Source organism: Suncus etruscus, chromosome 1 (genome assembly GCF_024139225.1).
Source record: "Suncus etruscus isolate mSunEtr1 chromosome 1, mSunEtr1.pri.cur, whole genome shotgun sequence".
NCBI classification, from domain to species: Eukaryota; Metazoa; Chordata; class Mammalia; order Eulipotyphla; family Soricidae; genus Suncus; species Suncus etruscus.
This window is the reverse complement of record NC_064848.1, coordinates 191,313,958-191,340,943: the sequence shown is the minus strand read 5'-3', so window position 1 is coordinate 191,340,943 and position 26,986 is coordinate 191,313,958. Positions and strand designations below refer to the sequence as shown.

At 50.6% G+C, this 26,986-nt stretch overlaps 1 protein-coding gene across 1 annotated transcript; it reads right to left on the bottom strand.

The window, feature by feature from the left end:
- Positions 1–2,301: 2,301 nt before the first annotated feature.
- On the bottom strand, positions 2,302–25,953 carry HROB (homologous recombination factor with OB-fold). Its single transcript, XM_049768143.1, has 12 exons — positions 25,916–25,953; positions 22,902–23,100; positions 22,764–22,799; positions 21,479–21,529; positions 15,849–16,961; positions 14,161–14,244; positions 12,661–12,801; positions 12,109–12,217; positions 11,874–11,959; positions 11,161–11,265; positions 6,250–6,370; positions 2,302–2,552 (listed from the first exon to the last, which is right to left on the bottom strand). The coding sequence occupies exons 1-12, from the start codon at positions 25,951–25,953 to the stop codon at positions 2,461–2,463; spliced, it is 2,175 nt and encodes a 724-aa protein (XP_049624100.1). The 3' UTR covers positions 2,302–2,460.
- Between the last annotated feature and the right edge of the window lie 1,033 nt (positions 25,954–26,986).

Genomic DNA, 26,986 nt, shown 5'->3' with positions numbered 1-26,986 from the left:
CTGGCCCCAGCTTCTGGGCGATGTTCTAGGGCGGGGGACCCCAGAGAACAAATGAGATCATGCACGGAGAGGGCACGGGGCTGCTCAGAGAAAGGCGCCTCTATCCACAGGCATGATTAACTTTGTTGGCACCCCGTCAAGCGGTTTAATTGCTTCGCCCACAGCCTGGCCTGGCACCCACAGCCGGATTCCCAGGGAGGGGAGCTGGCAAGGTCAGGAGGGGCCAAGCCTTCATTTCAGGCCCCAAGAGGTGGCGCCACCCAGCACGCTCCACAGTCCCGGGTCCCCCAGGCCTGTAGCTCACCTCCCAGGTACCATAGGCTGTCTCCCTGCCCTAAGCACTAGCTTCTGGAGGGCAGAAAAAAGGAGGCCCTCACTACAACCTGCACACGAGCCCACAGGGAGCCAGTTCTACTGGCAGGAACAATGTGTCAAGGAGATGGACGCCCCGCCGGCCTCAGCGCATTGCAGTCATTCATGAAACCAGGACACTGGTCAATACCGAGCAGTAGGGACCTGGGCTCCAAAGGCAAGTTGGGAAGAACACTGCAGGACAAGTGCAGGGATGGGCAGTTGTGGGATAGAAAGAGCACAGTCTACTCAGTTAGAGAGCAACCAGTGGCCAGCTCAGCTCGATGGCAGTTTTGTGAGCCAGGGATGGTATCCAGGGCCTAGGACAGGCAGAAGCATATGTCCTGCTCAGCCGTAGCCCCGACTTGAATGTGGAGTTTTTGGCCACGCCTGATGATGCTCAGGATCAGCGAATGGGGCCAGGGATCTAACTCAGGATCTAATTCCTCCATGCAAAACAGGTGCTCCAGCCTGCTGAGCTCTCTCCACTGCCAAGATGGAAGTTCTTGGCACCCCATCACCCCACGGCCCAGCCTTCAGGCGGCTCAACAGCAGCTGCTACTGGGGAAAGGGAGATGGAGACCTCTGCAGGGCGGTCTGAGACTCAACAGAGATCCAGGATGGGATGGCTGCTTAGTGACAATTGAGACTGGGGTCTTTAACCCACAACTACTCTGCCATCAGTTAGAATCTTCCTTTCTTCTCTTCACTCCAGAAAGGAAAGCAGTAAGGTGGTTTACTTGGACATATTAAGACCTTTTAAACCATGGCTAGGGTCAACATCAACCCCTGATGTGATATGGGAACAGCACCTTATCTTTGGGGTCATCCTCTCCCAAACATTCAACCCTGGGCTACTTACAAGACAAGACAAAATTCCAGATGTCAGGGAGACAGTATAGCAGATAAGGCACTTGCATGGTCCGTAGCTGGCTGGTCAGCTTGATCGCCATTCTGATTTGATACCCAGCACCACCAGGAATAAACACTGAACAGACCCAGGAGTAAAATGAACACTCCCAGATGTGTTACCCAAACCCAAACAAGAGGCTGGAGTCATAGTACAATGGTAGGGTGATGGGGGCTGTTGGGGAGTAGGGGAACACCCCCAAAAAAGGTAAGGTGATTGCCTTGTATGCAGCCAATCTGGGCTCCCCAGTGCCCCATATGATCTTCTGAGTCTTCCAGGAGTAACCCCTAAGCACCACCGGGTGTGGCCCAAACCTGCCTTCCCCACCCACAAAAAAAAAAAAAAAAATCCAACCTGCTCCACAACCCTTGGCCGAAATATACCTTGTCCTGTTACTCTCTGGTTTCTTCTGCAAAACAGCAAGCTGAGACCCCACAATACTATGTGGTGCCCAGAGTCAAGTTTTCAAGTCAAGTACCAGAAATGGCTCTCCAAGATACCCACACTCAGATAAGATAGGGATAAGAGGGATATATGGTGGGGGAGTGTACTGTTACGCTATCCTGAATATCTGAAGTTGTTGGAAAGAAAATTTATTGAGACAGAGAAACAGAGCAGGGCCCAGAAAGATAATACAATGTGTAAGACTTGTCTTGTATATGGTCAACTCCAGTTTGATACCCCCCAGGACTGCATAGGATCCATCAGGAATGATCCTTGAGCAAGGAGTCTGCCCTGAGCACAACTGGATGTGGCCCCAAAACAATAAAAGAAAAAGACAGAGCAAAGAAGAAACAAAGAAAAGGAGGACGTGGTTTTGTTAGGCCAAAAGCCCCTGGCAGGACAGATGAGGAGCCAGGCAGAGGGAAGGGAAACCAGGCACCAGACACACCTCAGCAGGGAAGGCCTGGCAGTAGACTGTAGCACTGCACCTCAGGAAGGAAAAGTCTCAGCATGGCCTTTTCTGGGTTGGACACCTGGTGCTCCTCTGTGCAGACTATGAAAGGCCCAGGCTGCCTGGAGGAGGGTGGGCAGCTGGTTCAATTGTGCCAAAAGAAGTTAAAGTGACGACAGTGGGGTAGGGGGACTAGGGGCAGGCACCTGGGCAATGATCAAGAGCCTGCACAGTCCTCCTGGGTTGTTGCTCTTCCCTGGCTCCTGGCTGCGATTCAAGGGCTACTTCGAGGCTGCTGTTTTGTTTATGGTGGCTTTCCGGCCTTTGAGGGGCCCCAAGTACTGGTCCCACAGAAGAAGTCCTCTGGGAGTTCGCTCAGGAGTCCGTCCAAGTCATCTGCAGGGAAGGACATGTCAGTGACATCAGCCCAGAGGGCCTACACCCAGTGGTAGAGTTGGGGGCCCTTGCCAAGGGGACTATGTTGGGCCTGCCTTCTTCTGACCTCTGCTCCCCACACCCCAAAACACACCAGAGGGCACAGCAGTGACCACTTCCATCACCTGTGCAGGGCAACCCAATCACTGAAGCAGGAAGAGAGTGTTATGTGTTGAGTCACATACACATATGAGTAAGCTCTGGGCTTACTCCTGGCAGGTACTATGGACCTTAAGAGGTGCCAGGGACCAAATCCCGGCTGTCCGCATGCAAGGCAGGAGCCCTACCTGGCCCCCACTGTTCCTTAAGGATGAAACAATTGTAGGATATAATGTGGTCTCCAAGGTGCCTCTATGGGAGTAGGGAGTAAAGAGGTCCTGACTACGGTTTTCAAGTGGCGCTTATACCTAAGAATTTAGAAGCAGCGCTCATCTTGTAACCCCAGTAGCTTCGACTAGTAACTCCTTTTTTTTTTTTTTTTTTGAGCCACACCCAGCAGTGCTCAGGGGTTACTCCTGGCTCTATACTCAGAAATCGCTCCCGGCAGGCATGGGGACCGTATGAGATGCATGCAAGGCAAACGCCCTACCTCCATGCTATCTCTCTGGCCCCAGACTAGTGACTTTTTTAAATTTGGGTTTGGAGCCACAGCTGGTGATGCTCAAAGCTTGCTCTGCTCACTGCTCAGAAATTACTCCTGGCAGTGCTTAGGGGACTTGGGAATCAAACTCATGTTGGTCACAACCAAGGTTAATGCCCTCCCAACTGTACTGTCACTCCAGCTTCTATCATGAACTCCTTTGCTTGGTTTATGCAGTGCCAAGAACTGAACTCAGGGTCTCCCACAGACAAAACACGAGCTCTACCACTGAGCCATCTCTCCAGGCTTCAAGGTAAACCAAGGGCTCTTTACTGCAGTGCTGTGAGTGCATGGGAAGGACATGGGGACAGTTGAGCTGTCTCTCCCAGTTATGACTATCTTTTTACTCTATCTTGGGGGGGAGGGTCACGCCTGGTGACATTCAAGGCTATTCTCAGTTGTGTTCATCATCACTTCCAGAGGTACTGAAGGGCCATGTTTTGTCAGGGATCAAAATGGGGTCAGTCATGTGCCTTATAATATCTCTCTGGTTCCCCTTCCTTTTTTCTTTAAATAGGGGCCAAGAGATGGCACAGCAGTAAGGCGTTTTTGCCTTGCACTAGGCCGACCTGAGACAGACTTGGGTTCGATTCCCAGCATCCCATATGGTACCCCAAGCCTGCCAGGAGTGATTTCTGAGTGCAGAGCCAGGAGTAACCCCTGAGCACCACCACGTGGGATAATAATAAAAAAAATAAAATATGGGCCGGAGAGATAGCATGGAGGTAAGGCGTTTGCCTTTCATGCAGAAGGTCATCGGTTCGAATCCCAGCACCCCATATGGTCCCCCGTGCCTGCCAGGAGCAATTTCTGAGCATGGAGCCAGGAGTAACCCCTGAGCACTGCCGGGTGTGACCCAAAAACCACAAAATAAATAAATAAATAAATAAATATTAAAATAATATTTAAAACATTAAAATAATTAAATATTTAAATAAAAATAATTAAAAATAATAAAATAGGGGCTGGAGAGATAGCATGGAGGTAAGGTGTTTGCCTTTCATGCAGGAGGTCATCGGTTCGAATCCCAGCGTCCCATATGGTTCCCCGTGCCTGCCAGGAGCAATTTCTGAGCCTGGAGCTAGGAATAACCCCTGAACACTGCCAGGTGTGACCCAAAAATCACAAAAAAAATAAAATAAAATAAATAAATAAAATAACAAAATAACAAAAAAATAATAAAATAATAATAAAAAAAAGAGATAATCCTGGGTAGTGAAAGAGTAGGAAGGGGAAGGCTGTATGGTGCAAGGGACCAAATTTAGGGCTTTACACACGCAAGGTTTCACTCTGCCAAAAAGAAGATACTTTTTCATAGCATATAAAGTAATGGGCTGTGTGGTTTACCCAATTGAATTTGGTTAATGTGAGATACCCAACCAGGATTTCGTGCATTAGAGGACAGACAAAATTGAAACGTTCTTGTTTTCAATTTTTGAGTCACAGGTCTTACTCCAGGACAGGGCTCAGGGGACCATAAATGGTGCTGGGGATCAAACCCAGGTTGGCTACATGAAAGGCAAGTTCCCTAGCCATTGTACTATTGTTCTGGCCCCAAGACTGAATTTATAAAAAAAAAAAAAAAAATAATAATAATAAGGAGCAGATCTTGGGGGCTAAAGCAATAGTACAACTGGTAAGGAACTTGCCTTGCATGTGACCAACTCAGACTCAGTCCTGGCATTCCATATGGTCCCTCAAGCACCACCAAGAGTAATTCCTGAGCACAAAGCAGGACTACGCCCTGATCGTGCCCAGGTATGGAAAAAAATAAATAATAAAAACCCTACTGAGCATATCTTAGGTTTGTGTTTCCCCCAGCTGATGCAGCCTTCTGAGGAACCAGCTGATGATGGGCCCCTCAAATTGGTACCTGGCCTCCTAAATCTGGACACAGCACTGCCTGGTTGGGCACTGAACTTAGTCAGGCAAAGGGACTGTCACTGTGGCCTGGTGATCATCCCATAGAGGTGCCAATCTACCTTGTGGAGGATACAAAGCTCACAGATTATACTCTTTATTTTTGCTTTATTCCTGGTAGGGCTCAGGGAACCATATGGGGTACTGGGAATCAAATTCAGATTGGCCATGTGCTGTGTTATCACTCCAAACCCATCTGTTTTATGTGGCCCTGATGGCACCGTGAAACCCATTTGTTGCTATAAACTTGCCAGGGAAAGCAACACACCTGATTTCTGTAAGATTCCATCAGATCCAAAACTTCATAGAATGGGGCCAGAGTAATAGAACAGTGGGTGGGGCCGGAAAGGTGGCACTACAGGTAAGGCGTCTGACTTGCAAGCCCTAGCCTAGGACGGAACGCAGTTCGATCCCTGGAGTCCCATATGGTCTCCCTAAGCCAGGGGTTATTTCTGAGTATATAGCCAGGAGTAACCCCTGAGCGTCAATGGGTGTGGCCCCCCCCCCCAAAAAAAAAAATATATATATAGAACAGTGGATAAGAAGTTTGCCTTGCATGTGGCTGACCCAGGTTCGATCCTTGGCATCCCATTTGGTCCCGAGTTTTCCAGGAGCAATTTCTGAGTGCAGAACAGGATTTATCCCTGAGCACTGCTGGTTGTGGCCCAAAAAACAAAACAAAACAAAAAAATCATAGGAAGAGGAACAAAATGCAGCCAGAAATATCTGGCTGAGCTCATCAAAGGTGAATGGAGGAGTAGCCAGAGAGTGCAAGGATTAGGAGCTTGCCTTGCATGCAGTGATTTCATGCTGATTCAATCCCCAATACAGTAATCCTTAATGTGCAGCCAGGGTTCACCCCTGAGCAGAGCCAGGAGTAGCTCCTAAACTCTTATCAGGTAGAGTCCAAGCTGGAGAGGTTGGAAAAATAGCCTAAAGGGCTGCAGTGTGCTTTGCATGTGGGAGCGCCAGGGTTGACCTCAGCCCATGACTGCTCAAGCACTGAGCAGTGTGTAGCCCCCCTCTCCACTCCATCAGGTATGATCCCAAACCGAGGGTTAATGCGAAGAGCACCTCCTGGGAGGACTGAGAACTTACCTGCTTCTGGGAGCTCTTCCTCAGGGGGTACCTCTGTCTGTGGGGTCTGGGCTAGGTTGTAGCCTTTATCAGATCTCTCCATCTCGTCCTCCAGCAGGCCATCTTGGGAGTTTGCTGGATCCTGGGGATAGATGATGTGGTTAACAATGCCTGTGACCCCAGAATCCTTGTGTGGGAGGTACCTCAGACAACCTCAAAGAAAGGCGATGGTTCAGGAAAGACAAGTCTTTCTGGTCTAAGTGTGACGATCAGGATGCCCCATGCACGAGATTAGTTTTTTCTTGTAACTTCTTGTAATCTTCTTGTAATTTGCTTTCTCTTTATTTTGTTTGGGATGAGGGCACATCCAGCAGTGCTTAGGGCTTACTCCTGGGTCTGCACTCAGGGATCACTGTTGGTAGGCTTGGGCGGGAGGGGGGGGGGGGTCGCGCGGCATTTGAAATGACCAAAGCTGGCTCAGTCATGTGCAAGGCAGGTGCTGTACCCTCTAGACCAGGGGTCTCAAACTCAATTTACCTGGGGGCTGCAGGAGGCAAAGTCGGGGTGATCCTTGAGTGCAAAGTCAGCAGTAAGCCTTGAACATTGGGGGGTCTGACCCAAACAACTAAAACAAAAAAATACAAAAAAGATTCTTCTAGGGCAGGGACACAAAATGTTGTATGGAGGGCCGCAAACGGCCCATGGGCCGTGAGTTTGAGACCCCTGCTCTAGACTATTGCTCCTACCCAATTTTTTTCCTTTTTTTAAAAAAAGATTTTTCTTTCTTTTGTTTTTGGGTCACACCTGCCAGCACTCAGGGGTTACTCCTGGCTCCATGCTCAGAAATCGCTCCTGGCAGGCTTGGGAGACCATATGGGATGTTGGGTTTCGAACCAATGACCTTCTGCATAAACGGCAAACACCTTACCTCCATGCTATCTCTCCGGCCCCCTAAAAAAAGATTTTTCTAATATTTTGGGTCACATCATGCATACTCAGGACTTACTTCTGGCTCTATGCTCAGGGACCACTCCTGGCAGTGCCTGGAGGACCAAATGGGATTCCAATAATCGAACCAGGTTTGGCCGTGTGCAACAAGGCAAGCAAACAGGAATCCTCCCAAAGTGCTATCACTCTGATCCTCCTGCCCCCTGGTTTCTTTACCCTTTTTCTTTTTTTGTTTTTTGGGCCACATTTGGTGACGCTCGGGAGTTACTCCTGGCTATGCGCTCAGAAATTGCTCCTGGCTTGGGGGACCATATGAGACACTGGGGATCGAACCACAGTCCATCCTAGGCTAGCGCGTGCAAGGTAAATGCCCTACTGCCTGCGCCACTGTTCAGGCCCTCTGGTTTCTTTCTTTCTTTTTTTTGGTTTTTGGGTCACACCCAGCAGCACTCAGGGGTTACTCCTGGCTCTATGCTCAGAAATCGCCCCTGACAGGCACAGGAGACTATATGGGATGCCAGGATTCTAACCACCGTCCTTCTGCATGAAAGGCAAATAAATGCCTTATCTTCATGCTATCTCTCCAGCCTTTTTTTTTTTTTTTTGGATTTTGGGTCACACCAGGCAGTGTTCAGGGGTTACTCCTGGCTGTCTGCTCAGAAATAGCTCCTGGCAGGCACGGGGGACCATATGGGACACCGGGATTCAAACCAACCACCTTTGGTCCTGGATCGGCTGCTTGCAAGGCAAACGCCGCTGTGCTATCTCCCTGGGCCCCCCTCCTTTTTTTTTTTATCTTTCCAGCCTTTTTAATAGATCATTTCACTTCTGCTGTATAGGACACATTGACTAATAGCATTTCTAGGATCCTACTTGGTGCAAGTACCACCCAAGAGAACAAAAAGGTAAACATTTTGAAAATGATGTCAGGGGCCAGAGCAATAGCACAGTGGGTAGTGGGAAGTTTGCCTTGCACATAGCCAACCCAAGTTCAATCCCTGGTATCCCATATAGTCTGAGCCTGCCAGGAGTGATTTCTGAGCACTGAGTCGAGAGTAACACCAGAGTGCTTCTGGGTGTGGCCAAACAAACAAACAAACAAACATGTACATCAGAACTTTTTTGTTTTTAATTGGGGAAGTACTGAAGATATAGTAGGTTACTCCTGGCTCTGAATCAGGGCTTACCCTTCACTACTGCTGGTATGGTCAGGAGGCTATGTGGGGTGCTGGGGATCAACCCCGAGCCAATGGCATGTAAGGCAAACACCCTATTTGCTATACTATCTTTAAACCCCAACTTAAAATAAAAATTTGGGGGGCTGGAGAGATAGCATGGAGGTAAGGCGTTTGCCTTTCATGCAGAAGGTCATCGGTTCGAATCCCGGCGTCCCATATGGTCCCCCGTGCCTTCCAGGAGCAATTTCTGAGCATGAAGCCAGGAATAACCCCTGAGCACTGCCGGGTGTGACCCAAAAACCACACACACACACACACACACACACACACACACACACACACACACACAAAATTGAGGGGGTTGGGACCAGAACAGTGGAACAGTGGTAAGGCGTCTGCCTTGCCCACGCTAGCCTAGGACGGACCACAGTTCGACCTACCCCCACCCCAGCGTCCCATCGCTTTAGCTCCAAGAACATTGACAATGTGGGAACACTGGGGGCAGTGGGTAAAACAAGTCAGAGCTAAAGGCATCACTCCTATATCCTCTCAAAAATAAAATGGTGGGCCCGGAGAGATAGCACAGCGGTGTTTGCCTTGCAAGCAGCCGATCCAGGACCAAAGGTGGTTGGTTCGAATCCCGGTGTCCCATATGGTCCCCCGTGCCTGCCAGGAGCTATTTCTGAGCAGACAGCCAGGAGTCACCCCTGAGCACCGCCGAGTGTGGCCCAAAAACCAAAATAAATAAATAAATAAATAAAATGGTGTGTGTGTGTGTGTGTGTGTGTGTGTGTGTGTGTGTGTGTGTGCGCGCGCGCGCGCGCGTACTGTGTTTTGGGGCATGTTACATGTCAAGCAGAGCTGAGACCACCCTAGATTCTTGACACCCTCCCCACAATCCACCAAGCCATGGTCCACCAAGCCAGAGCAATTTCTGAGCTCATAGCCAGGAATAACCCCTGAGCGTCACCAGGTGTGGTCCAAAAAACAAACAAAAAAAAAATTGGGGGGTGTTAGGTAGTGCTGGGAACTGCTCCCAGCACGGTGCTTAGGGGACCATGCAGTGTGGAGATCAAATTCAGGACCTACCATATACAAAGGATGAGTTCCAACCTCACTTTGAGCCTGCTTCCGGATCCAACTGATAACTTTTTTGTTGTTGTTTTGGAACCACATCCAGTGATGCTCAGGGATTTTGCTCCTGGTTCTGCACTCAGGAATTACTCCTGACAGTGCTCAGGGGACCATATGGGATGCCAGGGATCAAATCTTGGTCAGTCACATGCAAGGCTAATGCCCTACCTGCTGTATTACTGCCTGTTCCCGACCCCCCAATAACTTTTTAAAACAAAGAAAAACTTTTGGAGTCGATTTTCCAACTGTGCCAATCTCTGAGGTTTCTGGAAATCTCACAAAACGGGCCAGGGGAGTAAAGAGGCCATTCAGAAACGTGTTTGGGAGTATGTCTAGGCCTGGATATTAGCAGTTAACAATCCCCAAACTGCCTAATTTATGAGCAGGTAATTAAAATTCATAATTAAACCATTAACTATGGTTTGCCCTAGAGCCTGGGAGCAAGGGAGGTAAATCTCATGTTTTGCTTTATTCTGTACATTTTCATTTTTTTCAATAGGCGACTTAACATTGAAAAGAAAAGGGGCCAGAGAGATAGTACACTGCCTTGCACTTGACCAACCCTGGTTTGATCCTTGGCACCACATACGGTGCCCTGAGCATCACCAGGAGTAAACCCTGAGCACAGCCAGGTTTGGCACCCTCTACCCTCCAAAAAGGGAAACAAAACCAAACAAAATTTAGAAATGCCTTTTAAAAAGTATGGAAATTTTTAGAGCACATAGAGAATTTTGCTTGTTTTGGGGTCATACCTAGTGGAGGTGCTCAGGGTTACTCCTGGCTCTGCACTCAGAGATCACTTTTTTTTTTTTTTTGGGCCACACCCGGTAATGCTCAGGGGTTACTTCTGGCTATGTGCTCAGAAGTTGCTCCTGGCTTGGGGGACCATATGGGACACCGGGGGATCGAACCGTGGTCCCTCCAAGGCTAGCGCAGGCAAGGCAGGCGCCTTACCTTTAGCGCCACCACCTGGCCCCAGAGATCACTCTTGGTAGGCACATGGGACCATCAGGGATGCCAGACATGGAACCTAGGTCGGCTGCATTAAAGGCAAATGCCCTACCAGCTGTGCTATTGCTTCAGCTCCAAGAACATTGACAATGTGGGAACACTGGGGGCAATGGGTAAAAAAAGTCAGAGCTAAAGGCATCACTTAACAAGATTACAGTGAAGTCTCCTGTATCCTCTCAAAAATAAAATGTGTGTGTGTGTGTGTGTGTGTGTGTGTGTGTGTGTGTGTGTGTGTGAGTGTTGTGGGGCATGTTACATGTCAAGCAGAGCTGAGACCACCCTAGATTCTTGACACCCTCCCCACAATCCACCAAGCCATGGTCGTAGGCACAGTGGCCAGAGGGGACCAGCGTGTGCTAGAGCCCCATCTCCCTTAGTTCCTGAAGTGTCCTCCCTGCATCTCCCATTTTCTGTGAGGCTGGCGTAGCACATGTGCTGTTTTGCACATGTCTGTGACCACCTGAATACAGTCTTAGCTGGGGAGCCACTGTCCTCCAGGGGACCCTCCAGCTTGGTCAGTTCTGATCTCTCACACATTGGAACGACCCAGGTCTGCCGCCTCTCTCAGTGCCGTGACTCGCTGGCTGGCAGGCACCCCCTTCACCTCAGGGCAAACCCCCATGTCTCCATGCAGGACAGAGAAGAACCCTGGAGTTCTTACCGCAGCGAAGCCCCCGTCCCTGGCATCGGAGCAGTAGATGCGGACCAGGTTGCTGGGTGTCACGTTGAGGTAGTGGTTCCGGAGCGATGGAGAAAACACGCCAACCTGCATGTGGACAGGTCAGTGTCCACTTGAGGCCTAGGCCTGTCTGCTGGCCCCTTAGCCCCCATCAACTTTTTTTGGGGGGGCCCACACCTGGCAGTGGCTCTCAGAAATTACCCCTGGCAGGTTTGGGGGACCATATGTGATGCCGGGGATTGAACCTGGGTCTGTCTTGGGTCTGCAGCGTGCAAGGCAAAAGCCCTAACACTGCTATTGCTCCAGCCCCAACCTTTTTGGGTTTTTTGTTTTGGGGCCACGCCGGACTCTGCACTCAGGGATCATATAAGGCAGACTTAGGGGACCATGCAGGGTGCCAGGAACTGAGCCCGGCTTGGCCACATGTAAGGCAAGTGCTCTGCCTACTGACTCGCACTACTCCCTATTTTTCTATTTACTTTTCAGGGGATGGGGGTCCCAAACAGTGTTGAATGGTCCCCTCCTAGCAGCAATTAGCTGAAGCGACAGGCTTGACAGTCAACGTTCTGGCCCAGTAACGCTAGTGACTACTCCGAGCTCTCTCCCCAGGCCTCACTTGCTGCTTCTCAGTGCTCTCTCTTCACCAGGGCCACACCATCGTGTGTATTGCCCTGGTCTGTGCCCCACCTCCATACCTGTTTGAGCAGCAGTACTGCGCCTGGCTTCAGCTCGCCATGGTGGGACTCGAGCAGCAGCCGATGCACCGTGCCCTGCATCTCCCCTGCAAACATCACAAGCCTGTCAGGGTCTGGGTTGGGTCCAGGTCAGCTCGGAGACTGGCCTGGGCCCCGGTTGGGAAGGGCTGCTCATCGACTCCATTTCCCCATCACTCCCTTTCACGGGGCCGTGCCTCAGAACCCAACTCCTCACCAGTGGGGTCCCTGAACACGGCGCTAGCGTCCATCGCGCTCCGGGACAGGGACTTGATCATCACAGCCATCCTGGGGACCTTGTTCCTGGGGAGCTGTCTCAGAGCTGCCTGGGAACAAAGGGCAGTGGTTGCTGAGACAGCTAGGCTCTGCTGTGAGGTGCTCATGTGTGTGGGGCAAACTGCAAGTAGGAGGGCGAAGCATCAGGGATTGAAGGCAAAACCTCACATATACAAGGCAAGTGCTTCATTACTTCATCAGTGCTATTTAGGGGTCACCCCAATGCCCTGGTGACCTGAACTGGGCCCTCATTTCCTTCCCACCTCCTTCCCCTCTCTGCTGATGCAGCAGCAGGGCAGGAATGTGCCGGCACATGTGCTCACTTGTCCACACATAGCCTGGACCACTAGGGGATCCAGAGATGCAGAAGCCCAGCCCAGGCAAGGCCCGGCTCAACAACCTCCCACCATGCTGATGCTATGTGTGGCAGTGGGGCTTTGGTTCTCAGGGAAAGCCCGAGAGGGGCAGGAGGTAGAGAAGGGAAGTGGCCTACCTTCCGTAGCACCATGACAATGCTATAGGCACAGAGGAAGCAGGCGGGGTCGCTCTCATTCAGGCCCAGAGCCGATTTCATGGTTAGCCAGGGACCTTGCCCAAATTCCTCTTCCACTGACAGCTGAGAACTGGTAACCACCTGGCAACACAGAATAGAGGGACCCGTGTTCATGGGGCACCTATGCAGACCTGCCTGAGCTGACCAGATGCGAGTGAGTGAGGTGTTGAAAGACATTGGTGTCTTTCTTTCTCTTTTTTTTTGTTTTGGGCCACATCTGTTTGATGCTCAGGGGTAGTAATTTCTGTAATTTCAGGCTAAGCGCTCAGAAATTGCCCTTGGCTTGGGGGACCATATGGGATGCCAGGGGAATCGAACCTCGGTCCTTCCTTGGTTAGCGCTTGCAAGGCAGACACCTACCTTACCTCTAGCGCCACCTCACTGGCCCCATGTGTCTTTCACTGTGACAAAAGCACATCTCACTTTGTTGCATGTTAGGTTCAGGTCTAAAGCACAGTCACCAAAGTCTAGCTGTCCTTGTTCTTGTCTTTTTTTTTTTTTTTTTTTTTTAAATTTTAGGGGTCCACACCCAGCAGCACAGAGTTACTCCTGGATCTGTGCTCAGAAATCACTATTGGCAGGCTCTGGGGACCATATGTGATATCGGGGATCAAACCTGTGTTGGCCACGTGCAAGGCAAATGCCCTACCCGCTGTGCTATGGCTCCATCCCCTGGTCTCTGTTTTGTTTGGGATGACTGATTTTAACTCTTTTTTTTGGTTTTTGGGTCACACCCGGCAGTGCTCAGGGGTTACTGGCTCTATGCTCAGAAATCGCTCCTGGCAGGACCATATGAGTTGCCGGGATTCGAACCATCGTCCTTCTGCATGCAAGACAAATGCTCTACCTCCATGCTATCTCTCCGGCCCCTGATTTTAACTCTTAAGCCTATATAGTATAATCCTTTGCATCCAGATGTGCAGTTAGGGATCTGGATGGACCAGAAATGATAAGGATCTGTGGAGCTGCAGCAGAGAAACTGCTGAGCTTGGGGTAGTGTAGGTCAACTAGCAGCATCTGAGGGGATCTGGAGCTCACCCACCAAGGGGGAACCAAGTGGTGGCTGGGTATAAGCAGATTTCTCCAGCTCAGAACCCTGAGAAAAGCTCTGGGTTCCTAGCACGGACAGCACTGCAGCCTCCACTCCACACACAAGACAGAGCAAGCAGGACTCTGACTCCAACAGGGAAGAAGACTGCATTCACAGCCCGAGTCATGTGGTCCCTGCACCCTCCTGCCCTGGACTGGCCTGTCTGCCAGTGAAGCGCACGCCTCCCAGGCTTTTCCCTCTCCATGCCCCGACAGCCTCTAGAATGCGACTCCGGGGAAGAGACCTACAAGCATCAAGGCTGATGCTCAACTCTCAAATCCTGTAAGGCTGGCCTGGCCTGCGTGCTCTAACAGGGCCAGGGAAGTGAACGTGTGCACAGAAATAGTTACCTTGGTCCGGAGTTTAGCCAGAGCCCCGTGAGTCGGGGTTTGGGGTGTAGAGACCATGATTTCTTCCAGATTTCTCCCACTGTGCTAAGAGGGGAGAGAGAAGGGAAAGGGAGAGCGAGCTCAGCAGCTGTTATTTACAAGTACAGCTTCTTGTCTGGATTACATAACAAGTGCAGGAAACTATCAGGGACAATTAACACATATTACATCTCTCCTGACGAAGTCTCAGGAGCATTATTGGCAGCGCAAAAAAAAAAAAATCGCTGAGGGGATGGGTTTGAGAATATGAGGAACTGAAGCTGGCCCAGGAGCAAAACCCAGGGCTGCCTGGAGGGGGCAATGACCTGAAGCGAGAAGCCCGGGAGGAGCCTTGAGGCTACTCTGCCCAAGGGCCTTCTGGGGACCCAGCCCCGGAGGAATGAACACAATGCCTCATTGGATTTCTCTCCCAATGCTGGAAAACTGCAAATGATTGGGAGAAATATTCCAGAGGCTAGAAATGTGAAGGGTGCACTCCACAAGCAGACAGGAACCTGAGTCTGATGATCTGGGATTTGATCTAAAATGATTTTTTTTTTTTTTTTTTTTTGGTTTTTGGGCCACACCCGGCCTTGCTCAGGGGTTACTCCTGGCTGTCTGCTCAGAAATAGCTCCTGGCAGGCACAGGGGACCATATGGGACACCGGGATTCGAACCAACCACCTTTGGTCCTAGATCGGCTGCTTGCAAGGCAAATGCGCTGTGCTATCTCTCCGGGCCCTGATCTGAAATGATTTGGGGGACATTTCAACACCTGAAATCCAAATCTATTTTTTTTTTTTTTTTTGGTTTTTGGGTCACACCCGGCAGCGCTCAGGGGTTACTCCTGGCAGGCTCAGGGGACCATATAGGATGCCGGGATTCGAACCACCGACCTTCTGCATGCAAGGCAAACACTTTACCTCCATGCTATCTCTCCGGCCCCTGAAATCCAAATCTTTAGCAGAGTGTCCAGCAGCCCACAGACCCTACACCTGTGCCTCCCAATTCACTGCTGGAATGTCTCCCCAGCTACCCCTAACTCACCGAAGTCCACAGTACACCCAGGAGTGGCCACACCCTGAGGTGACAACTCCTGGCAAAGTAGTGGGGGCCCTCACACCCCTTCCCTGCTACATGAATTGGGCAGGATTCTGGGGACTGCAATGAGTGCAATTTTCTTCTTTGTATTTTCAGCTCCAAGAAAAATGACCAAAAAGCACATCCTTACAGGTATCTATGAAGGAGCTGCCTGTAAGGCACTGGTCAGTAGTAGGTACTGCATAGGATGACCTGGCCTCAGAGCTCAGAGTGCCTCCCTACCTCCCCCCAACCCTGCTTCCTGACAGTTCAATAACCACCCCCCCCCAACACACAGTGGTGCTCAGGACTACTCCTGGGTCTGCTCAGGGATCATTCCTGGTGGGCTCTGGGGACCATTTGGGGGGCCATAATAGAACCTAGATTAGTTGCAGTTAAGGCAAGTACCTTAACCCGCTGTATTATCTGTCCCTCCTTTTCTTCAAGGGGGCTTTCCTGCCCCCCCCCCCACTGCTTTGTAAATCCTCCCTTCTCAGCACTTCCTCCCTTTCTTCCCCAGGAATGAAGATATTCTGGGACTGGACAGTGCAGGAACCCTTGTGTTGGGGAGTTCTGGCACCTGAACTCACCTGGTGGGGCAGAACACCAGCGGGGCCAGGGAAGCGGCGGGCTTTGGTGTGGGGGCCAGGGCAGGGCGACAGCTGTGGAGTCCGACTGGCGGCGCTGACCAACTGGACCAGGCGGTTAGTGACTATGGGAGTCTGCAGAGCGGCTTGGGGACCCTTTGGGGTCCCGAAAGGAGACTCACCACAAGACATGGGAGCACGAAGTGGGAAGGGCTGCCGAGGAAATGAGCCAGGGCCAAGTGTAGAGGGAGATGAGAGGGCAGTGCTAGGAGTTGGCAGTCTGGAAAAGCGAGGTTTGCTGCTGACACCCATCTTGGGAGAAGGGCAAGGCTGACTGGGGAGGTGACTCCGAGAGCTGCTCCGAAGGAGCAGAGGATGAGGGGTCTGGGAAGAGGACCCTTGGGGCCAGGCTTTCTGGCAGGCAAGCTGAGTAGGAACCGCTGAAGCATTTGGAGCACCCGTAGTACGAGGACTCCAGCAGGGCTGAAGCATCTGCCCAGAGACATGAGGAACTGAGGGCCCATCCTGGGCTGAGATGATGCCCAGTATGTGAGCAGCAGGCCCGGGCCCCTTTACACCAGACTGGCTCAGCTCAGCATCCTGGGCCTTTTTAAAAGCCAACTGTGAGTCCTCCTTTGGCCAGGAGGGCAGAGTTCTTGGGGCCCCCCTGTAGAGGCCAAGTTCCGGCTCCAGGCCAGGCCCTTCCAGCTCCATGTCTGCCAGGACCTTATCAAATTCATCTTGCTCTGGGTCCTCGAAGTCACCAATACCCTGCTGTTGGTGCTCAAGGACAACACCAGGACAGGAGGCTGAGGATGGGGTTCCCACTCCGGAAAGTGCAACTCTTCTTTGATGGTAGGAAGGAGACTCGGGACAGCGATCATCTGTCCCTACAGAAGACCGTTCCCTGGACAGACTGTGCACTGGAAGGCGGAGATTCAAGGCTGGCAGGCCTGAAGCCTCTGACGGTGCAGGTGGAGAAGACAGTGGATGCCCAGGGGCCCACCCCGGCACATTGTCCTGGGGCTTGGAGGGGCCAGGTTGCAGGCACGCAGCTCTCACAGGCCACGGGCCAGCACAATGGCTCTCTGCGTCCTCCACGGCTGATAGGAAATCCTGCAAAGAATCAGAAGGGTTCGAGCATCAGGAAACCAGCAGCACTGTGTTTATACGTGTGCGGACACTGGCAGAGTAGAGACCAGGCCTCCTACTGGGTCTTTGGTTTCAGCACTACATCAGGTAATGCCTGGGGGCTACTCCTGGCTAGATGCTAAGGGACCATGTGAAGAGGGAGACTAAAGCTAGGGCTCCCACATGGAAGTTTGTCCTCCAGCCCTCTGAGTCATCTCACTGCCCCTGACCTTGCCCGCATCCACCACCACAGGCTCCTGCCAGGAAAGTTCTAAGTCTACAGTAGCGTCTGTTTTACATACATCTCAGGACAGAAGGGACGGCAGCTGGGCGAGAGCAAACATTGTCAGGGCTCCCGGGAGCCCCAACAGTCACCAAAGGTCACAGACCCATGTCCAGGAAATACTCTTTCTGGTGTCCAGCCGTGCCATCAAGCTCTCGCCAGCTGGCCCGGGGCTTGTCCTTGGCCGACGTCTCGCCCCCACCATACCACCTTCAGTAAGCCAGCAAGGCCTCAGAGCCAGCAAAACAGGCAGAAGTTAAATATAGCTTTTCAGCAAGTTAAATTAAGTCTGGATTCCAGTCGGGAAACAAGGTGAGATTGCCACCTTGCAGATCAACAGACCTGTTCTGAGGGTGTTTTTGAGTCAGAACTGCTGATTGAACTGACAGGAAGGTCCCCACGGCCCCTACCCCTGCTGCCCTGAGCTGTCTGGCTGCAGAGTGATTTTTCAACTGGCCCGCGCCAAGAGGGCCCCCAGACTCATTTTTTGCTCAGAATGGAAGCAGCACTGAAAGCCTGGCCTGAGGGTGGCCAGCTCTGGCGCCTGACATGACGCGTCATTGCAGGGAAGGGGGAGGGATGGTGTTGTCATATTCCTGCACAAACACTGTCCTGTCACACCTGAGGGGTCCTCTGACAGTCACCTTCTCAGCCTGTGATCACACATCCTCAAAGCTGAAAGATGAAGACAAGGACACATCTCCTGGACAAAGCTGTAGTCCTGAATTCTTGGTAAAAGCAGCCACCAAGAATCCAAGTAAGAATCAAGCCAAGTAATATCAAAACCTTTAAATAAAAAAATTTTAAAAAGGCAATAAGAGACTAGATTGAGTACAGTGATCACTTAAGTCAACCTAAACTCAATAAAGGGAGCACTTAATCAACCCAAGTTCAATTAATCACCGGCAATCCTTAGCCCCACCAGGGCTGATCCCTGAACAGAGCCAGGAGTAAGTGCTGGGCACTGCTGGGTGTGGCCCAGAAGTTCGAAGTGTATGCCTGGCACAGAGGTCCTAGATTCCATTCCTGACACTGGGACCCCCAAGTCCTACTTGAGATGGGGAAGGAGACAGTACAGGGGATAAGGCACTTGCTTTGCATGCAGCTGACCAGGGTTCAATTCCTGGCATCCCATATGGTCCTGAGTCCCAAAAGGATGATTCCTAAGTGCAGAGTCAGTTTACCCCCTGAGCACTGCAGGTGTGGCCCCAACAAACCAACAAACTAAAACCAAATCTGCTTGGGAGACTTAAATACCCCTAAGTACCACCCAGAGTGATCCCGAATACAGAGCCAGAAATAAGCCCTGGGGAAAAGGAAAGAGAAAGAAAGAAAAGCTTTCAAACCGCAGGTTCCAGATCCCTAAAAAGACACAGGAGGCTGGAGGGACCAAAGGTTCTGGATGCAGGACACATCAAGTGAGCTGCTGTTAAGAGATTTCTTGCTTTGTTTTGTTTTTATCTGGGGGCCACACCCAAATAAAATCCAGGGCAGTGCTCAGGGATTAGTCCTGACTCTGCACTCAGGAATCACTCCTGAGAGGAAGTTGGGGGGTGGGGGTGGGGTGGGGTCCATCACACTGGCCCTTTAAGGAATATAAAGCAACTCTAGGTGACAACAAACATTAGACACAAAGAACTTGTCATTGACAAAACAAAGAGATTCCAGGCCATAGACACAGTTTAGTAGTTTCCATGTATGTTTGACTGGAGCAGAAGGCCAAGATCTCTTTTGAAGCCACAGTGGGACGGGCATTTGCTTTGAACATGACCAACCAAAACAGGTTTGATATTTTGTATCCGTCCTCCAAGCACCACCAATAGTGCAGAGCAAGGACTAACCCCTGAGCACCATCCCTGTGGCCCCAAAACAAAACAAAACCAATGATCTAATTCAGGCTGGTGGTCCTAGATGCTGAGACAATAAATTTCTTTTTTTTTTTTTTTTTTTGGTTTTTGGGCCACACCCGTTTGACGCTCAGGGGTTACTCCTGGCTATGTGCTCAGAAATCGACCCTGGCTTGGGTGGACCATATGGGACGCCGGGGGATCGAACCGCGGTCCTTCCTTGGCTAGCGCTTGCAAGGCAGGCACCTTACCTCCAGCGCCACCTACCCGGCCCCAAGAGACAATAAATTTCGATCTCTGAAGTGGAAGGTAAGTGATGAATTTCTTGCCTTCCAAGCCTGAGGCCAAGAGTTTTGAATTCCTATGGCTGCAAACATAGACCCAACTGAAAGTCTACAAACCCACCCCCATAAAAAAAAAAGACAAAAACTGACAATTTTCTGCTGAGATCCTTCTAGCATCATGAGTGATTCTTGTCAATTGGGTATGAGTATAAACGCAAAACCAGGAGTGACCCCCCTGAGCACCACAGGATATGGGAAAAAAAAGTTATGTGAAGGGTTGGAGAGATAGCATAGCAGTGGGTTAGGTGTTTGACTTGCACACACGCCTCACCCTGGTTCGATTCCTGACATTCAATATGGATCAATATGAATCCAAGCACGACCAGAAACAATTCCTGAATGCAGAGCCAGGAGTAAGCCCTGAATATAGGGATATAATCACCCCCACTCAAAAAGAAATGTGAGGGGCCTAGCAAATGGATCAAAGGTTTGGAGCACGTACTTGAAATATGGGAGGGCTAGGTTCAGCCTCTAGCACTATATGGTTCCCCCAAATATTGCCAAGTATGGCCCCAAAATTAAAAATAAAGTGAAAGCAGGGACTTCAGAGATACTAGTAGGTATAAGGCACTTGCTTTGCATGTAATCAAACCCGAGTTTGATTCCTGGCACAATAAACCTGAATCCCACCAGGGCTGATCCCCAACCATAGAGCCAAGAGTGAATCCCAAGCAGAATTCAAGCAGAAGCAGTGAAGCAGTGAAGTGCCTTTCTATTCTCCCCAAGAAAACAAAAACCCACCATCTCCTACTCCCTGGATATTGAGTCCCCCAACTTTAGAATATAAAGACCTCAATCAGATTAAACTTCTTAAGTATTTTCAAACTGCCACCAACCTGCTGAAAATCACTGATACTCATGCTAGAGTTGAAAGAGAGGTTACGGTTCTTGCCTTGCATGGAACTGACCCAGGTTCCATCCTTTGCACCATATATTGTCTCCCAGCACCATCAGTAGTCATCCTTAAAAGAAAAGCCAGGAGAAAGCCCTGAGCAGCACCACTGGCTCTACCCCAAAATTAATCTTTTTTGGGGGGCTATACTCAGTAATGCTAAGGGTTACTCTGAGCTTTGCTCCCAGAAATTACTCCTGGCAGTGCTCTGGGGACCATATGAGATGTCAGGGATCAAACCCATGTCAGCCGCATGCAAGGCAAGCGCCTTACCCAGTGATCTGTCACTCGGGCCCCAAGTCTGGCCCAACGTTTAGGGGGAGTGAAAGCACTACAGATGGGAGCTCAATTCCTCGTTAGTAAACATCACAATCAAGCATACATACAACTCTTGCTCATTACAACAGAGGAAGGGAAGAGAAAAAAAGAAAAACAAATCTCTCACCAGGTTTTACTCACTCAAATCTTACTTGATCTTTCTGAAAAGGACCTAAGGTAGCAAGCAAATTCAGGGTTTCCTCCGGTGGGTCTGAGTAAGAAGCCCACAGTAGAGATTACTAGTTCAGCTGTTGCTGGCTACCCCCAGAGGTGAGAAGCACCCCTCCCTCCCTAGGAGTAAGTGAGAGATGCGCACATGACTCAGCTGAAAAGCACTTGCCTGGCATCTGTCAGCCCCGAGTTTGCTCTCTGGCACCACATAATAACAAATAAATGAGTAGAACATGTCAGGATCAGCAAGGGGTGAGTCTATGGTAACAGCTTCAGATTTGGTGTAATCTCACCCTGTCTAGGGAGAGCCTAGGAAGTGAAATGCACCAGAGGAAAAATAGCCCTGAGAGTGCAGAAAAGGCCCAAGAACTGTGGCATGAGCCAGTGGGTAAACCCAGGCCTCCAGTGACTGTGTTGTCTCTGCACAAACTCTGTCACAAGCCAGGCAGCACACAGGTGAGTTCAATCACCAGGCAAGCACCCTCAGCTTGCAAAAGGATGAAAATCAGGTCACTCAACACTGATTTCTTACCTGTTCTTTCATAAACCTATTATTTCAAGTGAAAGAAGACAGGAAGTTGGCTACACCCAAGTGTCTGGGACCTTGGAGCTTCCCTCTGCCAGCCCAGTCACCAATGCTTCCTTACCTCATCTTCAAACTCCTCTCCCACAGTAAAGAGCTTCTGCAGACTGCATGCCTGAAAGGAAAACAAAACAACTGAGATTGGAGAACTCCGTTTTCAAGTACACTCTGTCCCTGAGGCTCTGCTTCCCAACTCTGGCGAGGCCATCAGGTATACTGTTGTCTGCTCGTTTTCTTGCTAGTTTTGGAGAAGGAATAAAAGATGAGCAGAAAAAAAAAAACCTCCCACTTAGAATCTTGTCTTGTAACAACAAATGGACACTCACCCTGGGGTGGGAGGTGAGGGTACAAAGAGATGATAGACTACATGTTGGGGTCATTCTTTACACTGGCACAGAAATCACTTGGCCTAAGGTCTACAACATCCCGCCAATTCAGCACAGAAACCTCTGGCAAATATTAAGAGTAACTACTGGGGCCGAAGAGATAGCACAGCAGTAGGGCATTTGCCTTGCATGTGACCAACACAGGACAGACCTGGGTTCATTTCCTGGCATCCCATATGGTCCCCTGAACTTGCCAGGAGTGATTTCTAAGAGTGGAACCAGGAGTAAGCCCTGAGTGGCGCCGGGTGTGACCTCAAAACAAACAAACAAACAAAAAAGATTAACTACCACTGGGCTGGAGATAGGACTACGGGTAAGGTGCTTGCTTGCCTTGCCCTGCGCTAAACTTGGTTAGGTCTCCAGCAGCTCCTCTGGTTGGCCAAGTCCTGCCAGCAGTGACCACTGAGTATAGAACCAGAAAATACACACCCACACACCATAACACACACACCCACACACCCCAAGAATGCCCAGAACAGAGGCAGAAAGTATCAATCTATGGTCCCCCCTCCCCTGGAATAATTCATGGCCTCAAGTCAGGTTCCTTGGAAGGTGGAACCTCCACTGCCCAACGCATCTCCAGGATAGAGGCGTCAAATGCATGGATGCAGAGAGGAACCGGACCCTGTTTACCCCAAAATCGGAATGGGCACAGGGTAGGCCCGGGACACCTAGAGAGGTGCAGCCAGGGCTCGCCCTAGCAAGCTTGGAAGGCGACAGGAGGGGACACAGGCCCAGTGGGAGGTGGTGTACTGAACTCTCCCAGGGCTTCTTTGGGGGGGGGGGGGTCACTCCTGGCTCTGCGCTCAGAAATCACCCCCAGCAGGCTTGGGGGACCTTCTGGGGTGCCGGGATTCGAACCCCCGTCCTTCTGCATGCAAAGCAAACACCCCACCTCCATGCTCTCTCTCCAGCTCCTCCCAGGGCTCCTAAGGCCGCAGTGCTCGGCCCCAGGACGCTCACAGCGGGGACCCCGGGAGGTGGTTCGGTTCCTGCAGCCTGGGGTTGGGGAATGGAGGGGGGGTCGAGGCATTACCATGGTGACCGTTGGGGGGTCCCCCACAGCTCAATTCGCAGCCTCGTCGCTCGCAGTAGAGCGACGGTGTCCCGGGGGAGGCCAGAGAGAGACGCCTTCGAGGCCGGGCAGGCTGGGGGCGAAGGGGGCCCCAAAGCGGACACCAGCGCCCTAGGCCGCATTCGAAGCCGCCGCCGTTCCCGTGGCTCCGCCCCCTTAAAGGGACGGTCTCGTTTCTTTCCCTCCGACCCATAAGTCCTCTCGCTCCCGGGCTTCCGCTCCGGCCTTAAAGGGGAAGGGAACCGGCTCTTGGTCGCCCCCCAGCGGCCGGCCACTAGGGCTCCTGGGTTCTTCCTTTTTCCTCCCCCAGACAGAGCTAAGGAAGGAAACCTTGATTCCTTTGAGCTCACACCCCTGTTGCCTCTACTAAATGAAGCCCCCCTAAAGATTGGATGTTAGATCATGACTTTCATTCAAACCAGAATTCACACTATTGGCTTGCATGTTCATCTGTTTATCCATCCATCAATCCAGCCCCTCTTCAAGCACATATTTGGAGGTTTTTTTGTTTGTTTGTTTTTTAATATTTGTTTTTTTTTGTTTTGTTTTTTTTGGGGGGGTCACACCCAGCAGTGCTCAGGGGTAACTACTGGCTCTGCGATCAGAAATCTCCCCCTGGCAGGCTCTTGGGACCACATGGGATGCCAGGACTCCAACCACTGTCCTTCTGCATGCAAGGCAAATGCCCTACTTCCATGCTATCTCTCCAGCCCAAACACATATTTGTTAAGCAAACCTGTTTTGATCTCTTTCCTTCGTGTTTCAGTTTAAATCTGATCTATTCTCTCAAGTCACATCCCCTTTCTCTCATGACAACATTGTTCCCTTCTCAGCACTCTTCATAATGCGTCATTGTTGTGCTTTACATGTTTATTGTGTGTCTTCCTCATTAGAATATGAGCTTCGTGAAGGCAGGGAGCTTGCCCGGCTTGTTCAGCGTTGTAGTCTCAGCACAGGGGCACAATGCTCAATAGGGTTATTGAATCAATGACACAATGCTGGCTATGTCTTGGGCCCAGGGCTCGACCCTAGGGATAAAGAAATGAATAAAACTCCTTGTGCCCTCAAGTTTATACACAGGAGATGCAGATCAAAAGGTGAGTTCAGGGGCTGGAAAGATAGCACAGAAAATAGGGTTCTGTCCTTTCAGACAGCTGACTCGAGTTCAATCCCTGGCATCCCATATGGTCCCAAAGCACTGCCAGGAGTAATTCCTGGCATTGCTTTGAGCTTGGCATCACCCTAAGCCCTGAGTCTGCCATTGCCCTGAGCCTGAGCCTGGCAACCCCTGAACAAAATTCAAAAACTGAGTCCAGGAGAGCTGGTGAAGATGAAGGTGAGGGCAGCTAGTAGGACTTGTTTGCCTTGTATGTAGCCAACCTGGGTTCAATCTCTGGCATCTCATATGGTCCCAGAGCCTACCAGGAATTTTGTTTGTTTGTTTGGCCCACACCGGTGATGCTCGGGGGTTACTCCTGGCTATGCACTCAGAAATCGCTCCTGGCTCAGGAGACCATATGGGATGCCAGGGATCCAACCCAGGTCCTTCTTGGGTCAGCTGCATGCAAGGCAAAAGCCCTACCGCTGTGCTAACACTCTGGCCCACCAGGAGTGATTTTTTTGTTTGTTTGTTTATTTGTTTTTGGGCCACACCTAGCGGTGCTCAGGGGTTACTCCTGGCTGTCTGCTCAGAAATAGCTCCTGGCAGGGCCCGGAGAGATAGCACAGCGGTGTTTGCCTTGCAAGCAGCCGATCCAGGACCAAAGGTGGTTGGTTCGAATCCCGGTGTCCCATAGGGTCCCCATGCCTGCTAGGAGCTATTTCTGAGCAGACAGCCAGGAGTAACCCCTGAGCAATGCCAGGTGTGGCCCAAAAACAAACAAACAAAAAAAATAGCTCCTGGCAGGCACGGGGGACCATATGGGACACTGGGATTCGAACCAACCACCTTTGATCCTGGATCGGCTGCTTGCAAGGCAAATGCGCTGTGCTATCTCTCTGGGCCCAGGAGTGATTTCTTTTTTTTTTTTTTTTCCAGGAGTGATTTCTGAGTGCAGAGCCAAGAGTACTCCCTGAGCCTGCCAGATGTGGGCCTCCCCCTAAATAAGAGAGTGAGGGTCCCAGAGAGCTGGGAAGACATTCTTTTCACTAAAGCCTATAGTGAGAAGTTCAGCCTTAAATCAATTTCTTTCCTTGTCACTAGAGAGTGGCAGCTCTGGTTGCTTTTGTGAGTGGGAGGACAAAAACTGGCTGTGCTTAGGGTCTACTTCTGGGTCTGTGCTCACAGTCATTCCTGGAGGTGTTCTGTAGATCATGCATAGTTCCAGGGATAGAACCAGGGTTGGCCACATGAAAAACAACTGCCTGGACTTTACTGCCAGTACTGTGTAAACATGATACTTGGCTATGTTTTGGAGAACTCAAAGGCAGACAGAAAATATATTTTATTTTATTTTTCAAGAAGGGGCTGGTCTTGGGGCTGGAGAGATAGCATGGAGGAAAGGTGTTCGTCTTGCATGCAGACGGTTGGTGGTTCGAAACCTGGCATCTCATATGGTCCCCCATGCCTGCCGGGAGCGAATTCTGAGCGATGAGTAACCCCTGAGCACTGCCAATGTGACCCCCCAAAACAAAAACAAAAACAAACAGAAAAATAACAAACAAGAAGGGGCTGGTCTTGACCACACCTGGGGGTTACCAGGGAGCCATGCCATGCTCCCACACACAAATGCCATCTCCCACACACAAAGCTCACACATGTGGCCTTTGAGCCATGTCCTCAACCCCTGACTCAGTTCCTGCTAAGCTGGTCTGAATCATCTTTGACTCTTTCTGGGGTGGTCTAAGCTCACCTCCCAGCAGCTTTACCTTCTTTCTACTTGCCTGGACCCATTCGCCTGACCTGTGTCAGATGGGAGGATAGAATGATGGTCAGGGGAGAACCTGCACTTTCATGAAAATTAGGAATTTCCTCAAGGCCTCTGGACTTTGAAATTGGGAAACAAAACCCCACTCCCTCCTATTTACTGGTACACACTACCTTCCATCCTGTGTCATGATGGGGGCATTGAGGTCCATTTTGAGGGATCTGGGCTGACAGATAAAGCTTCAGGCACATCATGAAGCCCAAGGCCAAAAGGAATAAGAACTCTTGGCTCTACTGTAGTTTCCAGTTTCCAATATGAACCACAAGCCTATTTTATCTCTACATAGATGCCAAGAAGGGTGAGGAGTGAGGCATGACTTTACAGATTAGGTAATGGAGGCCCCTATAGGAAGGCACATTCTGGACTCACACAGCCTGTCATTTAGGGGCAATAATTTGCAGGGAAAGCTTGTGCTTTCTGGACTGGAGCAATAGTTTAGTGGGTAGGACTTTTGCTTTGCATGTAGCTGATCTGGGTTCGATCCCTGGCATCCCATATAGTTAATCCCTCCAAGCACTGTCAAGACTGACTCCCTGAGCATAGAGTCAGGAATAAGTCCTGAGCACCAATTAGTGTGGTCCAAAATCCAAAAAGAGGGGCTGGAGAGACAGCACAACAATAGGGCATTTACTTTGCGTGCAGCCAATCAGGGACAGACCCACATTCTATCCCCAGCATCCCATATGGTCCCCTGAGCCTGCCAGGAGCGATTTCTGAGTACAGAGCCAGGAGTAACCCCTAAATGCTGTCGAGTGTGTCCCAAATCCCCTCAAAATAAACCCCAAAATTCAAAAAGAAAAATAAAAAAGAAAGCTTTGTTTTCTTTTTCTTTTTAAATGTGAGGCCACACCTGTGGTGCTCAGGGCCTATTTCTGGCAAGTCTGGGAGACCATATGGAGTGTTGGGATTGAACCCAGGTTGACTTTATGCAAGGCAAACACACAACCCACCATAATATCGCTCCAGCCTCAAGTCGGAGCTTTTTCCTCACCACCTTATGAGGAGAAAGGAGCCCCAGACACCCAGCCTCCTGTTGGAACCTGAATGGGATGGCGTGGGGACTGGAACAAATGGAAAATGTGGGTGGAACATTTTGGAGAGGGGCTGGCAGGCCCTAGAGAGAAGATTGTTTGTGATTGAGAGTTGGAAAGTCCCCCATGTTGAAGAACTCCCTCCCCAAAGCA